General features: G+C 40.8%; 1 protein-coding gene and 1 pseudogene across 3 annotated transcripts in view; one reads left to right on the forward strand and one right to left on the reverse strand.

Moving 5' to 3' along the window:
* Positions 1-24,434, reverse strand: part of Dcaf6 (DDB1 and CUL4 associated factor 6) — a 117,517-nt gene extending 93,083 nt beyond the window's left edge. For 2 of the 3 annotated variants that reach the window (XM_021161509.3, XM_021161442.3), the window contains exon 1: positions 24,076-24,432. In XM_021161509.3, the coding sequence (XP_021017168.1) occupies positions 24,076-24,172 (97 nt within the window). In that variant the 5' untranslated portion in view covers positions 24,173-24,432. Of the gene's footprint in view, positions 1-24,075 lie in introns of all 3 variants that reach the window. The other variant, XM_029478272.2, reaches the window with a different exon arrangement.
* On the forward strand, positions 10,104-10,188 carry LOC115032499 (small nucleolar RNA SNORA17; annotated as a pseudogene).
* Positions 24,435-24,451: the final 17 nt, after the last annotated feature.

The raw sequence follows: 24,451 nt of genomic DNA on the forward strand, positions 1-24,451 counted from the left end.
AATTATAGATACTAATGTATTCTGTATTAACATTCAGTAATTTTTAAGCTTATAAACATTAAATATTTTATGATCCTGAGAATATATATATTTGTATGTGTGTATATGTGTGTGTGTGTGTGTATATATATATATATATATATATATATATATATATATATAAAAGATTTAGAATGTGGCAAGGGAGTGACTATAGAATTCCATATATTTTAAAAATTATAATAGGTCATGAGGCCAAAATTAATACCTTAAAATGTCTTTTTTTCAGGAACAGAATGCTCAAGTTAAAGGATAAATTACATAAAGAACCACTTGAATAAAATAGTCTAAAAGTATTTGAGTACCAGATCCCTGCACTAGAGACAAAAAAAAAAGAAAGAGAGAGAGAGAGAGAGAGAAGGAAGCTTCACCTGTTTTATGCACTTTATTATTTCTGTGATGCCTTACGTATGTCTTTGTAGTGGTTCTTTTAAAATGCTGACTTCATTACTGTCCTTGTTTCTAAAAAAATAAAATCATCTTGCCAGGACACAATTTTTTTTTAAAGGTAGCTTAGTTTACCAAAATATATCAATGGGATAGTTCTTACAGCAATCACATTTGAAAATATAAATTTAGGCCAGGTGGTGGTGTCAGATGCTTTTACTCCCAGCAGGAAGGCAGAGGCAGGTGGAGCTCTGTGAGTTTAAAGCCAGCCTGGTCTAAGGAGCAAGTTCCAGAACAGCAAGGACTACACAGAAAAACCCTGTCTTAGAAAAGAAAGAGAAAGGAGGGAGGGAGGGGGGGAGGGGGAGAGAGAGAGAGAGAGAGAGAGAGAGAGAGAGAGAGAGAGAGAGAGAAAGAGAGAGAGAGAGACAGAGACAGAGACAGAGAGAGAAACTTAGAAAGCTTTTTAAATTGAGATGTAGTTTTTCCTAAAAATAAACTTTCATACCTATAGGATGTATATTTTAAAAGTATAAATGAATCTTGAATTAGTAAGTTTAAAGTGTAGCAGCCATCTAAAAACTGGTTCCTTAATGTTTTTCTAAATATTAAAGTATTTGATAAAACCATTTCTATGCAATATACATTGGTAAACAGAACATCCAGGTATGTAATTCGAAAGCCCTTGACTATAAAAAAATGATTTTTACCTTTTAAAACTTTGTGAAGCAAATACCAGAGACTGTGCAACAGGTATATTTCATGAATTGTGTAGGGAAAGTATCTTTTTCCTTCCTTTTGTTTGCTATGTCATATATAGTGTATTAAGTGATTCTATAAATATAAATGTTTTATTAAAATATAAGTGTCATGCTTATATAATTGATTTTAAAGATAAAAAAACTAAGAAATTCAGTATCTTATAAACCACATTGCTCTACTGTTTTCTTTTAAACTCCCTGTCCCACCCAACTCATGCATGCTAAGTAAGGGATTATCTACCACCAAGCTATATTCTATGCCTATAATTAGCCTTTGAATCTTATTTTCAGTTTTTTAAAAAATAAAAATGTAGGAGACAGAAAAAAAGTTTTTAAAATCATTTCCTTATTGCCAAAGATGGGTTTGGTAATCTATCTGAATTAAAGTAACAAAGTTGCTCAACTTAATAATGTGATAAAATTACAAGTAGTAAATGCTAAAATATTAGAAATAATTTTTTAAAATGTAAAGTCTGAACTTAAATGTCTAGGCATAGCCATTTTGATCTAAACAAAATGGTGGTAGGTCATAAAAACATAGAAAATAAAATGAGTTGTTCTGCAAGAGCCCTCACATAGGAAATATGTACCCAAAGGCTGGAAGCAGGGTATGTGATAATTCCTGAATAATACTTTTGTGTGAATCTGGACACAAACTGATGGTGTTGTCTAGATATCCCACAAAAATGTGCTTTCAGAAGCCAAAACTGACCAAAAAATAAGCTTCAAGTTTAAAAAACCTGAGTTATTTCATATTAAACTCTTTTAACCCTTTTGGAATGGGATGGCAGAGGGGTAAGATGTAGCTGCTAGAGTTTCATGGTAGCATGCTGGATCCACAAGGATTCGCCACAGGAAGAATCAGATTTTAATAAGGTTTGCAAGATTAGGTTTTGGTTGTTGCACCCAGAGATTGAGTTACCATTGTTTCTGAACTAAATTTGTGTTGCGTTTTCCTTCACACGGGCGGCTCATCTGGGTTCAAGAGAGAAAGGTATGGCAGCAAAGCTTGGGTTTACCAGATATGCACCACAAAGCCGTGGGGGGTTTGAAGCACAGGGCTGGTGTACTCATGACCCACCAGTGGGAACCTAGGGAGCTGGGTGGAAAGACTATGGAGTTCAGAGTTAGAATATCCATGAGATAAAAACAGGTCGGCCATTGCCCACCAGTGCATGGCTGGCCAGGCTGCCGGGGCAGAGGCACAAGCGTGGGCATGTGCCTGTTCTTATTTTTTAATATTTCCTGCAACAGGTGGCAAACCAACATGTTGGGTAAGAATCCATTAGAAATTTAAGATTATTAGCCTGAGAGAGGAGTCATGTGAGATGAGTCACATGCACTCAACTCAAACTCAGGAATTGAAACAAAGAAACTGCTGGCAGGTTCTGAGGTCTGCTGCTGTGGGGAATGCAGGCTACTCTGAGTCAGAGAGCTGTAAAATGGAAGTTGCCTAATTCTTAGGGCAGAGATTGACTGAACTGTGAATTTATAAAATTGGGATTATTTGCTTTTAGGATAGATTTATATACAGATTTTGTCCAAATCACATGGGGAATTTTGCCTGCGGTTCAGAACCAGGATAGGGAAAATTAGTCATTGACTTCAAGTAGAGATGGCAGTGAACAGGTATTAGTAAAATAAATGTCTGTGGCTCCAGACAGAGCCGAACAGATAAACAGTATAACAAGATGGCTGCTCTAGGCAGAGAGTTTAACAAGTAAAAACTAATTGCTTCCTATAGGCAGATATTAGTGAAAGTTTGAATTAATTGCTTTAAAGATGGTATTAAATTATATTGCTCTAATATGCCTTACAGGATACTCAAATCCTGTCTAACGAGAGCTCCAGAGGAATTCTAGGTTTAAAATCTGTTTTGACTAGCTGCCTGCTTATAAGTAGATACAGATAGAAATGTGAATCAACTATGTTAAGGTAGTATAAAGATCTATTGCTCTAATACGCCTCACAGGATACTCAAATTCTGTCTAACATGGGCTCCACGGGAATTCTGGGTTATTATTCTGCATGGCAAAATAGAAAAGGCCTAAGAATAGGCACATACAGTATTTTAGTTTACTTCATTTGTTTTGGATTGTTTTGATGTGTTGTTGAATTTTGTGGTTATGTGACTCCTCTGGGAGAGTGTGGGCCTGTGCACCAGAGGCTTTCCACGGAGATCCCTGGCCCGGCCTGGTGTGAGAGTTCCAGCAAAGCGAAGCAAGTGTAGACAGGGAGGGAAGTCTCTTCCTCTGCTGAGATTGGTTCCACCTCTGCCTCTGTTATGCCTTCCCAGTTACTCGGTTACTCTGCCACCCTGCACTGAGTCTCCTCACTTGTGGCGGAGCTTCAGGTGGTATTTCGAAGAGCACAGACCTCTTCCCTAGTGTTAGAGCTCTTAGGAACAGAAGTGCTCTCAGACAACAGAGTAGTTCTCACTCACCTTTAATCCTTCCAGATAGGATTCTTATACACAGTTTTGGGGTGGGTCAAGGATTGATAAAGGGTATTTCTCATTGGCTTGCTCTGAGAGCTCTGGAGAAACCTTATTTGCATGTGGGGGGGGCTTGGTGCTGCTCCTACCTGACTGATGGCCACAAACCTCTCTGGGGTGGGGGGGTGGGGCTGTGGGAGGCTGTAGTCGCTACAGGAGCCAGGGGCCCAGGAGGCATGGCCAAAATCCTACTGTCTAATGAAGGCGAAAGTCACCTCTCACCAGGTCTCTGGGGTTCAAGGCCCAAGCTCTATTGGGACCAGGCTGTTTGTGCACAGTTCACTGCCCCATAGGAGAAAGGTCAAAATAAAAGTTTTTCTGGTTACTGGCTCAAGGATATGCTGATTTGGGGGAGAGGTTTTGTCTCGCATTTTTAGGATATGGGATTAGTGTCTATACACCTTCCAGAGTTATATGGATCAGATTTGATAGAGGGAGACCCCCTGAAGAACTAGATTCCAGAGAACCAAACAAAAAATTACCTTGATGATACTAAAATTTTGTTTTGAGATTTGTATATTACAGAATATATAGCCTTGGTGAGTCTCATCATCAGACATGCTGAACTGACCTTCTTGAACTCCTGATGGATCCAGTCAGGACACAGGCATCAGAGACTAATCAATCATTGATGTGGCCTTCTTAAGGCCAACCAACTCCCCCATTTTCCCTACCTTCCCACTCCCCTTCAAAATATTTCAACTTGAAGAAGTTACGAAGAGTCATCGCCCCAGTTTCCTGGGTTTTGGGGCTGGAGGTAGTTATTAGAGGTTGTCTTTCTAGGGAATGTAGAAATGGTTATAATTGAAACAGGGAGGAATAGCTAGGATTGATTTCATAGCCATAATCTCATTTGGTAGAAATCTTTTTTTTTTCTTTTCTTTCTTTTTTTTTTTTTTTTTTGAGACAGGGTTTCTCTGTGTAGCCCTGGCTATCCTGGAACTCACTTTGTAGACCAGGCTGGCCTTGAACTCAGAAATCCACCTGCCTCTGCCTCCCAAGTGCTGAAATTAAAGGCGTGCGCTACCACGCCCAGCGGTATGAATCTTTTTATTTGTTACTAAGTTGAAATCGTAATTTCTTATTTTGCTACAGAATTGCTTTTGATGCAAAAATCAAGGTTTTCATTGGTATAGATTTCTTCTATTGATACAGAAAATTTAAAAGTACAGGGCTTAGACCCAGTTCTTCTACAACTGTTTTTATAAACTGACCTGAGATGATTAAGCCTGTGAGTTAAGGGCCAAATAGCAAATGTGTGGCTCTGAGTTTATTATTAAGGTGTTTTCAGAGATGTTAATTAGAAATAGCTGAGAGTAGTTAACAGAGAAGAGTCCAGATTACTTTATATAGATAGCTGGTTTTCAAAAACGTCAGAATTCCACAGAATGTGACAGTTAATGTTATTCACTTGTTGTTGAGACAAATTGGCTTCCCATTCATGGGTCCAAAAAAGCAACTGAGCATCTCACCTCCAGATGAAGCTGCACATTTGGGGCTAGGTTGCCACTGGGCAGGAAATCGCCAATCTCTCCTACAAACCTGTACTGTTCTTGAAAGGACACAATTTACAGGTTAGGACTGCTTAATTCTGCCAAGACAGAGTAAGCTAGTCCTTAATATTCCTGTATCTCTAAGGTCTGTCAGATGATCCTGGGCCAGAAGGCTGAACACATGTTCCATCTTCCTGACTTACTGGGGCTGTATGGGTAGGCAGTTGTCTCTACAATTTGTTTCAGTTCTGAAAGCGGTGTTAGACTTCCTATATATTTTCAGTTAATGTTGGTCATTCTCGGATTTCTGATGGGGTTGGAAAACTACTTATAGTCTCATAGCCAACACACACTATTTACTTTTTACCATAAAGAGGATGATTTTCATATGGCATACTATCTAAAGTCAGGACATAAGTCAAGGTAGAATCATAAGTCTTTTAATTTGGGGATAGATGACAATGTTCTATCTTAATGACATAAATGATGGGACTAGGTGTTAGGACTATCTTATACTTTATAGATTACAAAATGGTAATAGTTGTGCTCTATTTATATTTGAGAGAAAGGTTTTGTTTTTTATTAGAACAGAAAGGGGGAAGTGTAGTGGATGGGCTTGGTGCTGTTCATGTGAACCAATCACCTAATGAATAAAGGAGCAAATCATTGGGAAAAAAATAAACTTTTGAACAGTATTAAAAGGGCTTGGTGCTGTTCATGTGAACCAATCACCTAATGAATAAAGGAGCAAATCATTGGGAAAAAAAATAAACTTTTGAACAGTATTAAAAATTACACATACTTAGATAATAAGTTTCTTCTCCCTCCTACTCCTCTCTGTCCCTCTCTCAAGAATCAGTGATCAAGTCCACGATCTTACACATGCTAGGCAATCACTCTACCACTGAACCACTTTCCCAGCCACCCCCCCCCCGCATTCCTTCTGAAGTCAGAGGGAAAGGATTATACCCCACACAACACAGCAAGTAGTATGAGCTTTAAATTCATGTTGTTCTCCTTGTCTCCCAAACCCACCTACCACCTTAAAAGAGTCTGAGTTGATCTTGTGTATATAATAAATGAGTTTAGATTACAACTGAAGAACTGAGCTGAAGTCTTCTGGAAGAGCAAATGCTCTTAACCACTAAGCCATCTCTCTAGCCCTGAAAGACGAACTCTTCATTTGAGTAGCACCATTCTGTGGGCTTTGGTCTTAGACTTCATGAAAAGGAAGCTGGCTGAGCACAAGCATTCATCTCCCCCTGCTTTCTGACGGTGGATACAGCATACCCAGCAGTCTCAAGCCCTTGACACTATAAGCCTCCTCACTGTGATGAACTATTAACTGCACAAAACCAATCCCTTCTCCCTCAAGTTGCTTTTGTCAGGGTAGTTTATCACAAAAGTCAGAGAATAATTAATACACCTTGAAAACAGCCTTATGCAAAGGTTCATTTACAACCTTATTTCAGGCAAAGATGAAGTACCAGTGGATGAGGGCATAAATCGTCTATCTTTAATGAGTGGGGAAAGGCACCTTTCCAGCTCTGCAGTGAAGTTTCCATTCAATAATCAAAAAGGAAATATATGGTTAACTATGAACTACTTTATCTCAGTTAATCTAAACCATGTTTCCCAGAATTCATCCCAGGAATGAATTCTATCATTAAACAGGATAGATATTTATATAAAATTTGGGAAGATGAAAGAAAACCACCATCAATATTGGTTTGTGTCTACAGAAGGTTGGAGAAGATGCTCTCAAAGCTCACAAATGTGACTAGCTGTTGACTCACCTCGATGAAATGGCACAACTAGTCCTGTAACTGTACCACTTTCCTGTGATACATCCTTTCTTCAAATTCTCAGCCAACTGTACACTCAATATTAAAAGAGCATATAGTTTTTTTCCTACGGAATGTCCACCTACATTATATTCTCCAATCTAATTAATGTCTAGCAGTCTGTCTTAAGAGACCTAGCTTGTGCTTATAAAGGGGACAAATTCTATCATTAGACATGATAGACAGTCATGCTTATATAAAATTTGGGAAGATGAAAGTAAAACACCTCAGATATTGGTATTCAATATTCAAGCTTGTCCTTGCTTCCTTCCACTTAACACTATCTTCCCTTCCCAACTGTGTTGGAGGATGGTTTTGTGCACTGTGTATTCAATGCTGATTTCTATGCCCAGACATCTGGTTGCTGTCCAGATGATGACACGGTCAAGCATCTCCAGTCTCAATGTTATGTAAAAATTGTTTACATCACTTCTGGTTGGTTAATAAAGTGCTGATCTACCAACAGCTGGGCAGGAGGACAGGGCAGGACCACTGTCTGATCTGGTCAGGGAGTCCCAAGGAGACCAGAGAAAAGTGAGAGAGGAGGTGTGGAAAAACCACATAGAGAGACCAGGATGATTTGCCTTGAGATCTTGATGAGAAAGCAGCCATGAGGCCACACATAGACCAGAGCAAACTAGGGCCAAGACCAAATAGCAAATAACAGGATATTTGGCTAGGTTACGCACCTAGTTGGGTTAGTTCGGAACCTGTCCAGCTTAGTGTGTGCAGCTTGTTAGTAAATATACCAGGTCTCCATGTCTTTATTTGAGAGCTAAAACGGGCTAGAACTGGCATAGAAACACCCTCCAGTTATTCCAGTACAAGGAGAACAGAGAGAACCCCCTAAGAAATACTTCTACATAACTGCCTATCCTATATAGATGTCAAGCCCCAGAGTCAGATACAGAGAGAACAACTTCTACAAAGCTCTTTAATAAGGTCCCACAATAATAAGGTCATCTTTAAGTGTATGCTTGCACCAGTTGTGCTGGTTAGGTTTTGTCAGCAATACAAATCTTAAAGAGTCATCTAGAAAGAAACCTCAATTGAGGAACTACCTCACTTATTGGCTTGTGGGCATATCTATGCAGCATTTTCTGGATTAAGATTGATGTAGGACAGCCCAACTCACTGTGAGGGAAGAAACCCACTGGCATGTAGCTCTGGCTGTGTAAGAAAGCAACTCTGAAAGCAAGCTAAGGCATTTGCCATTGACTCTGCTTCTCTTTATGACAGACTACAACCTATAAGCCTGTCAGAACAGTCCAGGAATAGAGTTGTATGAGGAGAATTATGAGTGCTTGTGAGAACACTCCAAGAAAACAAGACAAGAGCCTTGTGACCTCAATTTCTTCAAAATATGGGATTGTTCTTGGAATGTGTTTTTGTTCCCCTCTCAGATCAGACAGAACTGAGTTTACTTCAGATTACTCAGTATTGCTTGCTGTGGGTATTCAATTAAATGTTTTTAATATCCTATATATGTCTCAATGGAAAAACATTTTTGCCACTTGTAGTTTGTCCTTATGGTTGTATACAGTTTGGTTTCATGAGAACTTTACTCAGGTGACCTTTCTTAACCCTCAGAGTATAAATTGTCTGATGCTCTGAATAAAGTTTACAATTGCATGAGACTTTAGTCTGCCTCATTTATCAACTCCATCCTCCTAGGTCCCACTGCTTCTAGAGCAATGACAGAAGCCAAATAAATGCTTTCCTCTCCAGTTTGGTTAGTGTGCTATCACAGCAACACGTGGCTGTTTCTGTGACTGAACCCATGCACATTAAATGCTTTCAGTAAGCTTTGCATGGAAGGAAAATTTCAACTTAGTAAAGAATATCTATTAAAGCAAACAAGAAAACTATAACTTATACTATATGTAATAGTAAAATCAGAAATGAGGCAAGAATGTTCACTTTCACTACAATTATTAAAGCCAGTACTATGAGTTTAGGCTATGTAATAATAAAAAAATTAATTTTAATTTTTAACTTTCATTTTAACCTTTTATTTTTTAGGTTTTAGTTTGTTTGTTTGTTTGTTTTTATGTGTGTGAGTATCTACCTTCATGTATGTAGATATGAATGGTGCCAGAGGAAGCCAGAAAATGGTGTTAGATCCCCCTAGGACTGGGGTTACAGATGGTTGTGAGCTGCCCTGTGGGTGCTAGGAATTGAACCCAGGTCCTCTGGAAGAGCAGCCTGTGATATTAACTGCTAAGCCATTTTTTAGACCACAAGGAAGAATTTAAAATGCAGATTGAATAAGGGAAACACTTTCCTATAGGAAAAGAATATCAGCATACAAAATCTTGAGAAATATTTTTAAAACTCGTTCACTACTAATGTTTGAGTTGAGTACAGATCAACAGAAGCAGTTATTTTGCTGCTGTTTTGCCTGGATAATTTTGTTGGAGGCAGGGTTTCCCATAAGGCAGACTGGCCTTCAACTCTACATAGCTAAGAATAACCTTAAACTAAGCATAAACATAAAAACTCACATAATGAGACCTCTAGCTTTATTAAAGTCCTAAATTAATGGAGTAACACATCATATTTATGAAGTACAAGACTCGGGATAATAAAGATATCAGTTTCCCTCGATCAACAACTGTCAAAATTCCAGCAATGAATCTGGACATATGGATAAGCTTATATAACAAATGATTCTTTAGAGAAGGAGAAATTACTTTGTCCTAATGTTAAAGCACACTGTGTAACTATAGAAACAAGACAGTAATATATTCTAAAAAGGACACAAGAACAAATGAGAAAATTCAGAATCAGATACATTTTGTGAAGGAAAAAGAACCTTTTCAATAAACTGAGTGAGATACCCTTTAGTACAAAAATTAATTTTGAACTGAACTTTAGACCTACAAAAATTAACTCACAATAAAACCTAGATTGAAGTACAAAACTGTAAAATTTTAAGAAAAACGCATAGTAAAGAATTTTCAGGATCACTCATAGTGATAAGAGTTCTTTGTGGCATGACACTAAAGTGCAGTTCATAAAAATAATGATAAACTGGAAATCAGTTTCTTGCACCCGTGTCCCTAGAGGCCATACAGGTATGGCTACTGCATATGGCAGGGAAGAGAGAGGCTATGCCTATGCTCAGGTATTCTGACCTATGAACACTGAATGATTAGTAGCCTAATACACTCTGAAACAACCACCAATCCTGCACCCAGACAGGCTGGGACAGGCTGCCATGATGGGAAGCAAGCTACAATTAGAACAACCATGCCTGGTGGGCTCTGGGAAAGGGGGTGGGGGACGGTGAGCCTGAGAAAGACAACCCTCAGAAGGGGTCCCTTGGGCTGGCCAGGGGAGGAGCTAGCTCGAGATGACCACCAGACCAGCACCATGGGGCCTGGACAGGGAGCTAGCCCAGAGATGACCACCAGTCTGGTGTCCCCCAGACCTTGGCCCAGCACCATAATGCATAGTGCAGCACAGCACTCCTGGGACAACCCCAGACAGTCAGAGACCCCAGTGGCTACTAAAGGAAGCAAGTGGTGGGGAAATGGAAGAAAAGAACAAGGGCACAATGAAGAGAGGCAGAACTTGAGACTCAAGGGTAGTGATGAACAGCCTGATATGAGTAGCTGGTGATACCATCTGGGATCATGGTGGGGTCCTGGCCTATGCTGTCACTGGGGACCATATCTGGGGGGTCTATGGCCCTGCAGTAGCAGGGGTCTGTTACTATCAAAGGCCAGGCAGACACCCCTTGATCTGTGCTGCCAACGAGGACATAGTGATGTTTAAGGACTATGCAAAACTGGCCCCACTCTTTATCTGGGCATCATGGGAGAGCTGGCTCTGGAGGCATGAGAACAAGAGAACTGAACCCACCCACACTGTGAGAATTTTAGCTGAGTCAGCTACTAGGATATCAGTGTGAGAAAACTGGCCTACCACTCACCTCCCCTGCAGTGGCAGGCAGGAGAGCTAACCCTGGGGTCATGAGAGCAGGAGAGCTGGCTTTGCCCATATCCTGCTGCAGCACTTGGGAGAATAAGCGCTCCAGGGTCCTCAACCTCACCTGGGCATCACAGTAGAGCTGGCCCTGGATGTGGAGGCAGCAGATGAGCTGTCCCCAACCCCTTGGGGTCAGCCCAGGAAAGCCAGCCCATCTTTGGTCTGCTGGGCAGTCTCCTGGGAGAGGGAAATATGCCCTCCTCCCCTCCCTGGTCTCTGGCCATCTATGGCAAGTGGGAGAGTTGGCCCCAGGGTCATGAGAGTGGGAGAACTGACCATTTCTCTCACCAGCTGCAACACTCAGGAAGACAGGCCCTGCCCCTCTCCTGGGCAACAGGGTAGAGCTGGCTCTGGCTGGGGGAGTTGCTGGTGAGCTGGCCCTGGGCTGGTGAGCTGGCCCTGGGCGTGTGAGAGCCAGTGTGAAAGCAGGAGAGCCTGTGGGCTGATCAGCTCAGTATCTCTCAGGCCCAGATCCAATTGACCCACTACAACATCTATCTACCCCATTGATGAACTGCTGGAGTGCATGAAGGAACCCATCCCACAGATCCAAAACTACAGGATCTCCATGACACAGGGCAACAACAGGATATCCAAAAGAAATCCCAGTGAGGGTCCAGTATTGATAAAGTAGCAGAAGCCACAGGCCTCCTAATAGACCATTTAGTCACTGTAATGAACACCGGCAAGCAAAGAAGTGTGGACAAAAGGTTATATATACCATGGGACACACTATGACACACTACAGCTTCCACAATGAGAATATTTTTTTCCTTTGTTGGGTGAAGGGCAGGGATAAAGGGAGGGAGAACTTCGATGAATGATGTGAAATTCACAAAGAACCAATAAAAAGTTTTTTAAAACAAACAACAAAAAAGCCCCTATAACAGAATAAAAGAAATACTATCAAAAGGAAAAGGAAAAAAAAGAAAAGAAAAGAAAAGATGTATGTAGCCAAGAAGCAGTATCTAAAATAAAGAACTTTAAAAAACGTAACCTCAATGCTGCCACTGCTATTGTTCTCTTAACACTGCACAAATCTGACTCTCACTCCACAAGACAGCAGGTCAACAAATAAGGTTTATACCATGACTTGTACAAAGGTGACTGCCTACAAATCCACCAGAGGGAAAGCACACAAGGAACAACTGCTCTCCACCACAGGAGTAAGCAAACTCCATCATTTCTGACTTGAACAGTATTCTGTAAGATGGGATGCTATCAGAAGTTCCATGTCCACTGAACTTCCAGCTCTGGCATGAAAACTCACCCAGGACTTCATGAACACACAACCACTAGTGCTTTACAGGAAGGGAGTGAGTCCATCTGGCTGGCCTTTTTAAAGTTACCAACTTGTCATGCTATTCAAGCCAAGTAAGACCACAGATATCATCTAATACATTGCACATACCAAAAACATGCTATGTATTGTGGGGGCTAGGAAACAGCCTACATGGTAAAGGCACTGGATGCCAAGATTGATAGCCTGAGTTAAATACCTGAAAACTAACAGAAGAAAGGCAAGAACTGACTGCTAAAAAGTTATCCTTTGGTTTCTGTACACATGCTACTGCACATGTATACAAGACACACTGGGTCTCACTGTGTAGGCTCTGACTACCCTAAAACTCACTTTGGGGACCACACTCGCCTCAAACTGGACAGATGCTCCTACTTCTGCCTCCCAAGTGCTGGCATCAAAGGTGTGCACTCAAATAGCCTGATTCTTAACCCCAAATTAGAAACAACTGAACTATCTAAAAACAGATGAACAGATAAACATTTATACTCGGCAATAAAAAGGAATAAATTATTCCTTAATTTAAATATTCCAGCTGCTTATTCTCCTAGATAGTTTAGAATATAGTCAACCAATATATGACATCTCTGAAGTGACAAAACCCTGTGTTAAGAACAGAATTGTGGTTGTCAGGGTTATAGCAGTAAAGAAAAGGGTGGCACAAACAATCCATGTGGTGGTGGAATTTTATGTTTTAACCATATAAATCCATAATTAGTAAACTAAAATTAACATTAATTTGTCAAAATAAATATTAGACTACACTGCATGGAACTAAATGTACACATATAAATGAATCCATGTAACATTACAAAAATCTGAATAAGGAATGTGAATTCTGTCAGTTTCCTAATTATTATATTTCAAAAGAAATTACCATTGAGGTACTGGTACTGGGGTATAGCATATAGCTTTCTATTATTTAACTTTTTTTTTTTTTTTTTTTTTTGGTTTTTCGAGACAGGGATTCTCTGTGTAGCCCTGGCTGTCCTGGAACTCACTCTGTAGACCAGGCTGGCTTCGAACTCAGAAATCAACCTGCCTCTGCCTCCCAAGTGCTGGGATTAAAGGCGTGCACCACCACCACCCTGCTATTGCTTAACTTTTTAAAAAATTTTAATTTTGCATGGTTATGGCTGTATACCATGTTTGTGTCTTGTGCCAGCAGAGGCCAGAAGAGAACATCAGATGTCCTCAAAATGTAGCTAGAGATGGTTGTGAGTCATGATGTGGGTAGAAAGAACTGAACCTGGGTCTTCTGGAAAATCAGCCAGCATGCTCAACCACTGAGCCATCTCTCCAGTCCCAAATGTTTTATTTCCTATAACTGCATGAGTCAATTATTTTCTTAAAATATAGAGCTTTTTTAACTTAAAAAAAAAGTACTTACCACTAAGAAAATTCCAAGCCCAGATGTCTTCAATGATTTAAGGAAAACCTTATACAAATTCAGAAAACCAGACTCATATCCCACTCATGAAGCCAACATCATACTAGTATAAGAACTAAGTAGGTTAAAACTATGTAAGTACCATCTATGAACAACAGCTTAAATCTCACTGAAACTTAAAACATAAAAAGAATAATTTGCTCTAATAAGAGCCCAGAAATCAATATTGGTTTAAATCAATCCAAAAGCCCAATTTTAATCAGTGGAAAGAATTCAAAAACTTCATTTTTAACTTTACTGTTGTGTGTGATATGCGTGGGGGCAGGTCTATGCTATGGCGTACATATGTAGCTCAGATGATAACTTTATGAAGTTGTTTTCTCCTCCTCCTGCTTGGGTTCTGAGGACTGAACTCGGATCATCACTGGGCAGCAAGACCTTTAGCCACTGAGCCATCATGCCAGCTCCCAAATAACTTTTTAAAAGTTGTGTTTACTGGCTTTTAAAATTTTTTTCATGTTTTGATCATATTTTCCCCTATTCCCATCTCCCTACATTCATAATTTTCTCAAAAATAAGATAAAATGACTAAAAATACCAAACCAAACAAACAAGAATACACAAGTAACATGAATCTGGATTGTGTTGGCCAACTACGCCTTCCCTGGAGTGTGGCTGATATACATACCCAGTGTCACTCCATTAGAGAAAAATGATTTTTCCTTTTCCCAGTAGGTATCAACTGCAAACAGCTTACTGATTAGGGATAGCACTCTGTCCACAAACAAACAAACAAACAAAAAAATTCTGAAAAAAAAAAAAGTCTGAAAAGTAAGTGCCCAGTTGTGATCAATGTCTCAGCAATCTAGCAATAGAAGACTTTCCTAATCTCAGGAGAAGCTACAAAAATCTATAGCCAACAACACACTTAACAGAGACAATCTTTTACATTTATATTTATGGTGTAAGTGTTTTGCCTTCATGCATGTATATGTACCATGTGTGTGCAATGTCCATAGAGGCTAGGAAAGCCATGAGAACCCTTAGAACTAGAGCTACAGACAGCTGTGATCTGACACGTAGGTACTGGGAAACGAGCCTGCGTCTTCTGCAAGAGGAGTAGGTACTTTGAGACTTACTGTTCATCTCTCCACCGAAACCCCTCACCCTTGCACCCTCTATGTGCTTCTTTTCTTTTTTCAGGAGTGGGGCTTGAACCCACAGTACATGATGGATAAGTGCTCTCCCACAGATCTACATCTAACCCCTGACAATCTTTTTTTTAAATCAGGAATGAGGGCTAAAGAGATGATCCAGTGGTTACAAGCACTTGCTGCTCTTTCAAAGAACCTAGTTTCAGTTCCTAGCACTCACATGGTGGCTCATTGCTTCTGTAACTCCAGTTCCAGGATATTCAATCAGAAAATATCTCCATGGAAACCAGGTATGCTGTGGTAACCACTCATAAAAACAGAATACTCATACACATAAATTAAATACTTAAAAAATTTATGAAAATAGTTGTCTTAGTTAAGGTTTCTTTCTATTATTGTAAGAAAACACTGTGACCAAAAGCAACTTAAAGAAAGAGTTTATTCAGCTTACAACTCCATAATATAGTCCACCACTGAGAAAAGTCAGGGAAGGAAATGAAGCAGAAGCCATGGAGGAATGCTGTGTACCAGCTTGTTCCTCATTGCTTGGTTTGCTTTCTTATGTATGCTTTCTTATGTATCCCACAGAGTTGCCTACAAGCCAATTTGATGAAGGCATTTTCCCAACAGAAGTTCCCTCCTCACAGATGCCATGGCTTGTATCAAGCTTAACAAAAATTAACCAGCACAACTGACCCTGTGTCAAGACACAGTCTCCTCTCTTATTTCTATATTTAACTTTTTGAGCCTTACCCAGAGCAATTAAAGAACTAAATACAGGTTAAAAAAAAAAAAGAGGATGAATCAAACTTAATATGCAGTGACATAATCATCCACACAAAATTTAAAAAAAAAAAAACTCTTAAAGAAAAAAATTACACAAATTGTGGTTCAAGATATAAGATCAATTGTTTTTATTCCTCTAAGCCCATTCCAGGGCTGGGACTGTAGCTCAGTGAAAGCTTACATGGCAAGAAATGAAGCCCTGGGTTGAATCCCCAACTCAGCAAAACCCAAAACTACTGAATCAATGAATACCAAAATAAAGAGCTAGACCAGAATCATAGTTTGAAAGATTCAATACTATAAAGATGAAAGTTCTCCCAGACATAATATAGATTGAACACTGTACTGGCTGGTTTAGTATGTTAACTTGACACAAGCTGGAGTTATCACAGAGAAAGGAGCCTCCCTTAAAGAAATGCCATCAGATCCAGCTGTAAGGCATTTTCTCTATTAGTGATCAAGGGTGGGAGGGACCATTGTGGGTGATGCCATCCCTGAGCTGGTATACTGGGTTCTATAAGCAAGCTAGTAAGTAACATTCCTCCATGGTCTCTGTATCAGTTCCTGCTTCCTGACCTGTGTGAGTTCCAGTCCTGACTTCTTTTGGTGATGAACAGCAATGTGGAAGTGTAAGCTGAATAAACACTTTCCTCATCAATTTGCTTCTTGGTCATGATGTTTTGTGCAGGAATAGAAACCCTGACTGAGACAAACACAAAACAAGTATCTTGTTGTTATTGTTTTTGAGAAACTGACAAGACTGTGATTTTGTTGATGATGGTGGTGATTTTGAGACATGGCTTTGCTATGTAGCCTCAACTGACCTGGAATTTACTATGTAAACCAGGCTGGTCTCAATCTTGCAGCAATCCTCCTGTCTCTGTTTTCTAAGAGCTGGGATTATCAATGTGCATCACAAGCCAGGACAAACAAGCTGTTTTAAAATTGTATATGAAAGCTGGGATTATCAATGTGCATCACAAGCCAGGACAAACAAGCTGTTTTAAAATTGTATATGAAAGCCGGGCGTGGTGGCGCACGCCTTTAATCCCAGCACTCGGGAGGCAGAGGCAAGCGGATTTCTGAGTTCGAGGCCAGCCTGGTCTACAGAGTGAGTTCCAGGACAGCCAGGGCTATACAGAGAAACCCTGTCTCGAAAAACCAAAAAAAAATTGTATATGAAAATGGAAAGAGCTCAGAATTCCCTGGGAAATTTTGAAAAGAGACAAGGACCAAGTGTCATATGATGCTAGAGAACAAAGGATCCCTTTAGCAAGATCTTAGAGTTACAGATAATTGAAAAAACAGATTCATAGGCATTAAATGAAGCTGGGGAGGAGGGAGGAGCCACGCCTACGTAAAAATGATTCTACAAAGCTGACTGATTAGAATGTCCTGATTATGGAAGAGTTGGAACTGCAGATATTGAGTCTGGCTCTCTTAGGCTGCCTTTAACCCCTTATGAGGCACTCACTGCTCACCTCTGTATCTGACCTACATTCTTGCAGTTATCAGGAAAATCCTTTGGAATGTATAAACTTTAAAAATCACTAGTTTCCAGCAACCCCAAAACTAAGGATGTTACTGGATGACACTCATAACCTAAAGTAGAATTTCTCCCTTTGTTATATATAACCCACCCACCTTTTCTTTTCACAAATTTGGAAAATGCCTTGATTTCTGATTCCTTTTATTTGATGGCCATACAAGTTCACATAACTGCTTCTACACTGGAGCAGCTACATTGTAACATGTTATTCAGAGCAACTTGAATCTGTGTTCCCAGGCATAGTCATTTATATTTGGCCTAGAATAAACAATCTCCTATCCCTTTGTCTTGCACTGAGAGAAGAAAAATGAAAGACAAATAAAAATGGGGCAGGCAAACTGGAGATTGCAACAGCTGCCAAAGATGAAAAAGAAGAAAAAGGAAAACTGTACTTTCTGAATCAGATATCAAGAAAGCAGACAGGCTCAGCACTAGTAGTCTTGTAGCAGTCCCATGGTGGGAGGTGGAGGGTGTGTATAGATGGAGATCTTTAAGGAAGAGAATGCCCAAGTCAGACAGCAGAAAGCAGGCAGGCTGAACATCACGGATCTGCAAGCAACTTAACCCTGGACAGGGGTTATTGGAGAACAAGGACAATTCTCATTAAGGGTAGAGATATTCCTCCCCATCTTATGTCTTTATATATCATTGTTTTCTGGGTTCAGCCTAGGTTCAGGCTGTCCTCTTGGGATTGATTCTAAAATAAATCCCAAGATTGAGTGCCCCCCCCCCTTTATTAAAGGAGATCTTGGCATTGCTTGAGCACAGGAAGCTCCTGATAATCCACATAGAAGAGTAGTATCAACTCTAAACAATTCACTTGTAAATTTTCAGATCATCAAACAGGCAAATGTGCCAGAGAATATCACTGTGTTAATATTTGTGTATCAAAGGGGTTTGCAAACTTGGGACCACCTTTTGCACGAGAAAAGATCTTATGGGTCAAAGAACATACTTTTACCAGAAGAACCTGACATAGTTATTGTGCTAGTTTGAATGACCATGGCCTCTACAGGCTCATATATTTGAATGCTTAAGTCATCAAGGAGTGGAAGTGTTTGGGAAGGATTAGGAGGTATGGCCTTGTTGGAGTAAATATGGCCTTGTGAAGGAGGTGTGTCTCTGTGGGTGGGCTTTGAGACTTTAAAAGCCTGCACAAGGCCCAGTCGCTCAGTCTCTCTCCCTTCTTCTTTCTCCCCCTCCTCCCTGGGGATCAGGATGCAAAGCTCTCATTTACAGCTACAATGCCATCCCTGTCTACTTTCCGTTAAGATGATTATGGACCAACCCTCTAAAACTGTTAACCCCCAATTAAATGTTTCCTTTCATAAGGCGCTCCTTGGTCATAATATCTCTTCACAGCAATCGAATAGAAACTAAGACAGCTATGCATTATTTCCCAAAAGGAGCCAGGGAAGTAGTCAGCTGCAAATGGCCATTTTATTCCATTCTTTCTTCCCTTCCTTTCATCTCCTATCACATACTAAGCCCATTTTTAACATTTACTATAAACAATAAAGTACTGGCAAAAGACAGAAACTTAAATCAATGAATGTGGTGAAGAAAGTGACTTGAACATATCTGGTCAATTGATTTTCAACAAAGGGGGAAAGTCTTTTCATAAACAGTGGTGGATCAATTTTACATTCATAAGCGAAGAAATGAAACTTGATTCGCCTCATAGCACGTATCAAAAATGAACTCTACAATGTTCAAAGTATTAAATATATGAGATAAAATAGAAAACTTTCAAGGGGCAAGAAAACAACAAAACATTTTGTGACCTTGGATTATGTAAAGGTTCTTAAAACAGAATACAAAAGTTTCAAAAATATTAAACTATAAATATTGTTAAAAACAATGTTCGGAAAACTGTTAAAATACAGATGGGTAATAATAGTTCAAACCATCCTTGGGTTACATGAGACCCTATCTCAAGAAAGTAAGAGGGGGATAAAAAGGGAACTGTCCAGGGAATGGGAGGGATGTAGGAAGAGGAAGGGCAAGACAGGGAAGGTAGGTGGGAGGGAAAGAGGGAAGGGGAGAGAAAAGAAACAAGGAAGGAATGCAGGGACAGGTTAGCAGAGGTGAGAAGAGAGAGGACTTTAGAAAAAGAAAACAGCACCAGGTATGGTGGCAATGCACCTATAATCTCAGCCTTTGGAAAGAAGTTCCAGGTCAGCCTCATCTATATAAGGAGACCCTGTCTAAAAGACCAAAAAGTAAAAGAGAAAACAGACAAGACAAACAGGGGAGAATGCATGTTAAACAAACATACAAACAAACAAACCTATTTGACTTTAATCTCAGCATTCAGGAGACAAGAGGCAGGTGGAGTGCAGTGAATCTGAGGCCAGCTTGACATATACATATTGAGTTGCAGGCCAGTCACAGCTACATAGTAAGCCTCTGTCTCAAAAAATAAAATACAATAAATTTTCTAATCTATTTACTTGTACCAAAACAGATGTACACACAGATAGATAGATGTATAAATAAAAAAATATTTAAAAGGTAACCTTCACATTTAATTAATGTACATGAATGCAAAAGAAAACAAATGGATATTTGTTAGCCATTAGAAAAATGCAAACTGAAGCAATAAACTTTTATACACCTCTTACAAAAAGAAAAAAAAAAAAGCTAAAATTAGAGCTGGAGAGATGGTTGGACAGTTAAGAGCATGTATTGCTTTTACAGAAGACTTGGTTTGGTTCCTAGCACCCACATGGTGATTCCCAACTAGTCTTAACTCCAGTTCTAGGCACTCTATTGACTTCCACAGGCACCAGGCCCGAAAATCAAAGAACAGGAACACACACACACACACACACACACACACACACGAACATTGATGGGCATAAAGTAAATCTTAAAAGGGGTGGGGAGCTAACATTAGAAAGAGTAAGTAAGGCAAATATTGACAAGAAGAGCTGGATTCTACATCCCAAATGGGAATGTGGTATAGTATAAATTATGTTGAAGAACAAGGCTAGCAAATCTTACTGATTTTCCCACAAAGTGAAGATTGTATCTACAAACACTAATAAAATAAAACCTGTCTTATTTTTTCCAAGGTCTAAGTAAAATTTCACTATTTATAGCTTCTTTGTAAGCTCTCACTAGTATGTGTTAAAGAATTTTGGGTGAAATTTTGTGGTTCGGTTTTCTTTGTATTCCCTCTATGTACCTCAAGCTGGCTTTAAACACAGTGGTACCCTACTGCCTCTGGCTCACATAAATCTGGGATTATAAGTAACCAGTTTAGAAAAGTATCTTTGAAAAAAGAAAACATCACAAACAAAAACCACATTTATTGTATTTAGGGAAAGGAATGGGTCACATTACATGTGTGTGGATCAGAGGACAAAATAGGGAGTCAGTTCTCTCCTACTGAATTAGTCCCAGGAATCTAACTCAGGATGCCAAGTCTCAACAGTAAGGTCCTTACTTACCCAACTATCTTACTGCCTCGTTTTTGGTTTTTTGGTTCTGTTGTTTTGTTTTGTTTTTCCAGACAGGGTCTCATCTCACTCTGGACTATATATGCCACATTGGCCTAGAATTTGTAAACAATCCACCTCAGCCCCCTAAATGTTGGGATTATATGTGTAAGCTATCATACCCGGCTTGTGTATATAATATAAACATGTCCACTTGCCTGTATGTGTGGGTGCACCAGCCAATGCATGAAGGCCAGAGAACATAGAGTACACTCGTTCTCTCTCTCTCCCTCCCCTCCCCCCTCCCTTTGAGACAGGATCACTTGCTAAAGCTTGAGCTCTCAGTTTAGCTAGGTTAACATGACAGTCATCAAACCCAGTAATGTTCCTGTCTCTATACCCTACCCTAGCTTTTTACAAGGATGCTGGAGACCCAAATTTGGCCCCCTTGCTTGTACAGTAAGCATACTTATTCAACTAAACCATCCCTCCAGCCCACCCATTCTATCCTTTTTGTTGTTTTTAAATAATGTGTCTCCTGTACTCCAAGCCCAAGCTGGCCTAGCACTTCTTAATCCTCCTGACCCCATGCCCCAAGTGCTAGAGGTATGAGCCACCATACCCAAGTGAATTTTTTAAAATTGCCTATGTTTTTTAATTTTCAGAAAGGGACTCTGGGCTGGCCTTGAACTCTTTATCCTCCTGCCTCTACCTCCAGAGTGCTAGGATTACAAGCTGACACCTCCACACCACCACATGGTGCTAGGGATGGAACCCAGGACTTCCTGCACACTGAGCAAGCACTCTTTTAAATGAGCTACATCCCAGTACCTAATCTTCACACACTTAGATCAGGCAGTGAAGATACCAATCCTGTTTGTGTGCTACAGGAAGTCAGTGAATACGTTAGAGGCATTATCTAAAACACTGGTCATCTTGCCAGAGTTTTCTCTCCTTGTTCAGTTCCCGAGGAAGTTAATGGAACCTTTGTGTTTTGTTTCTTTAGTAATCAAAACCTCCATAAAAAATGAACATTCCAGTTTGAATGTTACTTAGCAGTAATTTATTATTAGGAATGCAAATAATAGAAACCTATTAGGAGAAAATGTAAACTATAAAACTCTGAACAATTATGATGTTTAAATCTGCATATCTTTAAGAAATCAACTAACTAAGTTCCTTGCACTTGGAATTTAAAAGGGTGTTTGTTTGTTTGTTTGTTTGTTTTTTGAGACAGAGTTTCACTAAATATCCTTCAAACTCTCAGCAAGTCTCCTTCCTCATCAAAAAAGGCTTTATGAGAAAGGTCATCCTCACCCCCCACCCCCACCCCCACACAAAGAAACTTATTAGGTATCAGATTCACTAGACTGCCCGTAGGTTTTATTTCAAAGATGACCTTAAACAGGTGATCCTACCAGTCAGCCCTTTACCTTGGAAGTGCTGGGATTAAAGGATTACAGATGTCTTCCATCTAACCCAGGAAGAATCGCTTTTAAAGAAGTGCTAAAATAAAGTATGCATCATTGTCACACTTCAATTACTTAAAGCTAAACACAGTGGCGAACATCAGGAACTCCAGAACTTAGAAGACTAAGGCGGTTCTTAGTCTTAAGAGTTTTCTCTTTGCAACATCAGAGGTCTAGAGAACTGAAGCAGCAGAGGCTTGGTGGCTGGCACACTCACCTGCTGAGCCATCTCAAGAGCCCCACTGACCATGTTCTCATTACCTTTATTATACACAGCTGAACTCAATCAGAAACACTAACTACAAAACTCACAATTACCCAATTGAAATAAGACTAAATTATAACTTCACTCACACAAAACTTTAGCATTTGCTTTATTAAGGTAAAAGTCTGTTTTTTCTACACAAACTAAATTTTAAAATAAATTTTCACACCTCTTTTAAGACAAGGATTTTAAAAAGGACTTTACAAATATTAAAAACAAGCAGTCTAGGTACTTATTACAACATATGTAAATGATGTTTGCACAGTCATGACAGTGAACACATATTACAGAAAAGGGGACAGGGTCAGGTGAAAATTTACAATGTAATCCCAGCTATCAGGAGAATGAGATAAAAGTTAAGGCTAGCCTGGACTATATAGGGAGTCTCTGTTTCAAATAAAAAAGAAACTAAAACTTAGAACATTAAAATTCTTCATTAAGTACTATGTAATGTTTTACACACATTTTTATGTCTAAAAGGATCTCCAGATGCAGTGAAGAAAAAAGCAAGGGAGAAAAATGCTTTCACCACCATGCATCCGGTTTTCATTCACACACATGTAGGGTGCACATACAGGCACTATTATTTATATATGTATGCACTTCTAAGAAGGAAATAAATCAAGGAAAATAATCACAAAACAGAAACATTTCTAGGGGCAGTGGCATGAAATCCAAATGGGACCGATTCTGGGATTTCTGCTTTTTTGTATTTAATTCTTACAATGATAACATTCACTTAAAAACATTAAAATGCACACCTAAGCGTCCTTTAAGCAATTTATAGCCAGTAGTATTGGCTGTAATGAGATTTCATTTCTTTCTATTTTTGTTGTAGTAAGAAAAAAAAAATGACAGCAACAAATCGCTTCACTTGGCAAAGAAATGACAGAGTTGGGGGAGGAGACACTTTGAAGAAACAGGACTTTTTAGTTGACTCCGGCATAACCCAAACACACTCAACAAAACTCACGGTACACAGAACGAAAAAGGTGGAACCCCGCGTCCACAGTCCTGAAGGTTGTTTTTAGAAAGCTTAACTAAGAAACAGAAAATGCCAAGTGTGTTTTCCAGGGGTGGGAACAGGAACGTGAAACCTTACGCCACCTAAAAGAGGTCTACGGGACTGACAGCAGGCTGGACCTGGGAAAGCGCGGGGGTGGGGAGGGCTCCGCGATCTCTTTTAGGTTTGGGCTCAGCGCCACGGTTTACAGCGAGCCAAGCCGGGCTGGGGTGTCAAGTCCCTGAGGGTGGTCAACAGCGTCTCTCTCGGGCGACATCTAACCCCTTGCGGAAGCCGAAGAAGGAGGTGGACAAGCAACACCTTGAGGTCTTCGGCTGAGCGGGGACAGCTCCGGAGGAAAGCAAAAGCGCCAACTTTGGCGTTCAACGTGGCATCTCCGTAAGGCTCGCCAAGTCTTCTCCGGAGTCCCAGCCCACGAGCGACCCCAACACCTTTCCGGGCTTAGTGCCGCCTCCCCACGGCCCGGCTCTCCGAGGGAAGCCCAGCTTGAGCCGCGCCTGGCAGCTTGCAAAGGGGACCCCGACCTTAGGAGGTGCGGGCGCGGATCGCCGTCATCCCACCTGACACCTAGCCTGCTGGGCGCCCCGGTCGGGGCTCCGTCTGGTCGCCAACAGCCCCGGCGGCGCCCCCTCCCCCACCTCTGGGCGGCGACCTCAGCGCCGCCGCCCCGGGGCCCCCGCTCACCCAGGTAGCGGCTCCTCAGCCGGGACGGGTCCTCCAGCCCAAGGGACCTTTTCCTCACGTCCCACAACAGGTGCGGGCAGGAGCCACTCCGAGCCATGGCTCCGCCGGGGCTGGGGTGGGAAAGGGGAGACCACCGCGGGGGGTGGGGAGGGGAAGAGAGGGAGGGGACAGGCCGATCAACACCCGAGCGGCACCAGCACCATGCGCGCGCCCCGGGGCTTCGCCGGCGCCGCGACTCAGAGGGCGGCAGCCACGGCCGCGCCTTCTCCCCCGGAGCGGAGAGGCACCCGGGCCACGGCTCGCCTCATACTCTCAGACTACCCAGAACATCTAGAGATCGGCAACAGTCCCCTCCCTCGACCCCCCTCCCGCGGGA

Source organism: Mus caroli, unplaced genomic scaffold (assembly GCF_978045245.1).
Source record: "Mus caroli unplaced genomic scaffold, Mus_caroli_1 scaffold_1, whole genome shotgun sequence".
Lineage (NCBI taxonomy): Eukaryota > Metazoa > Chordata > Mammalia > Rodentia > Muridae > Mus > Mus caroli.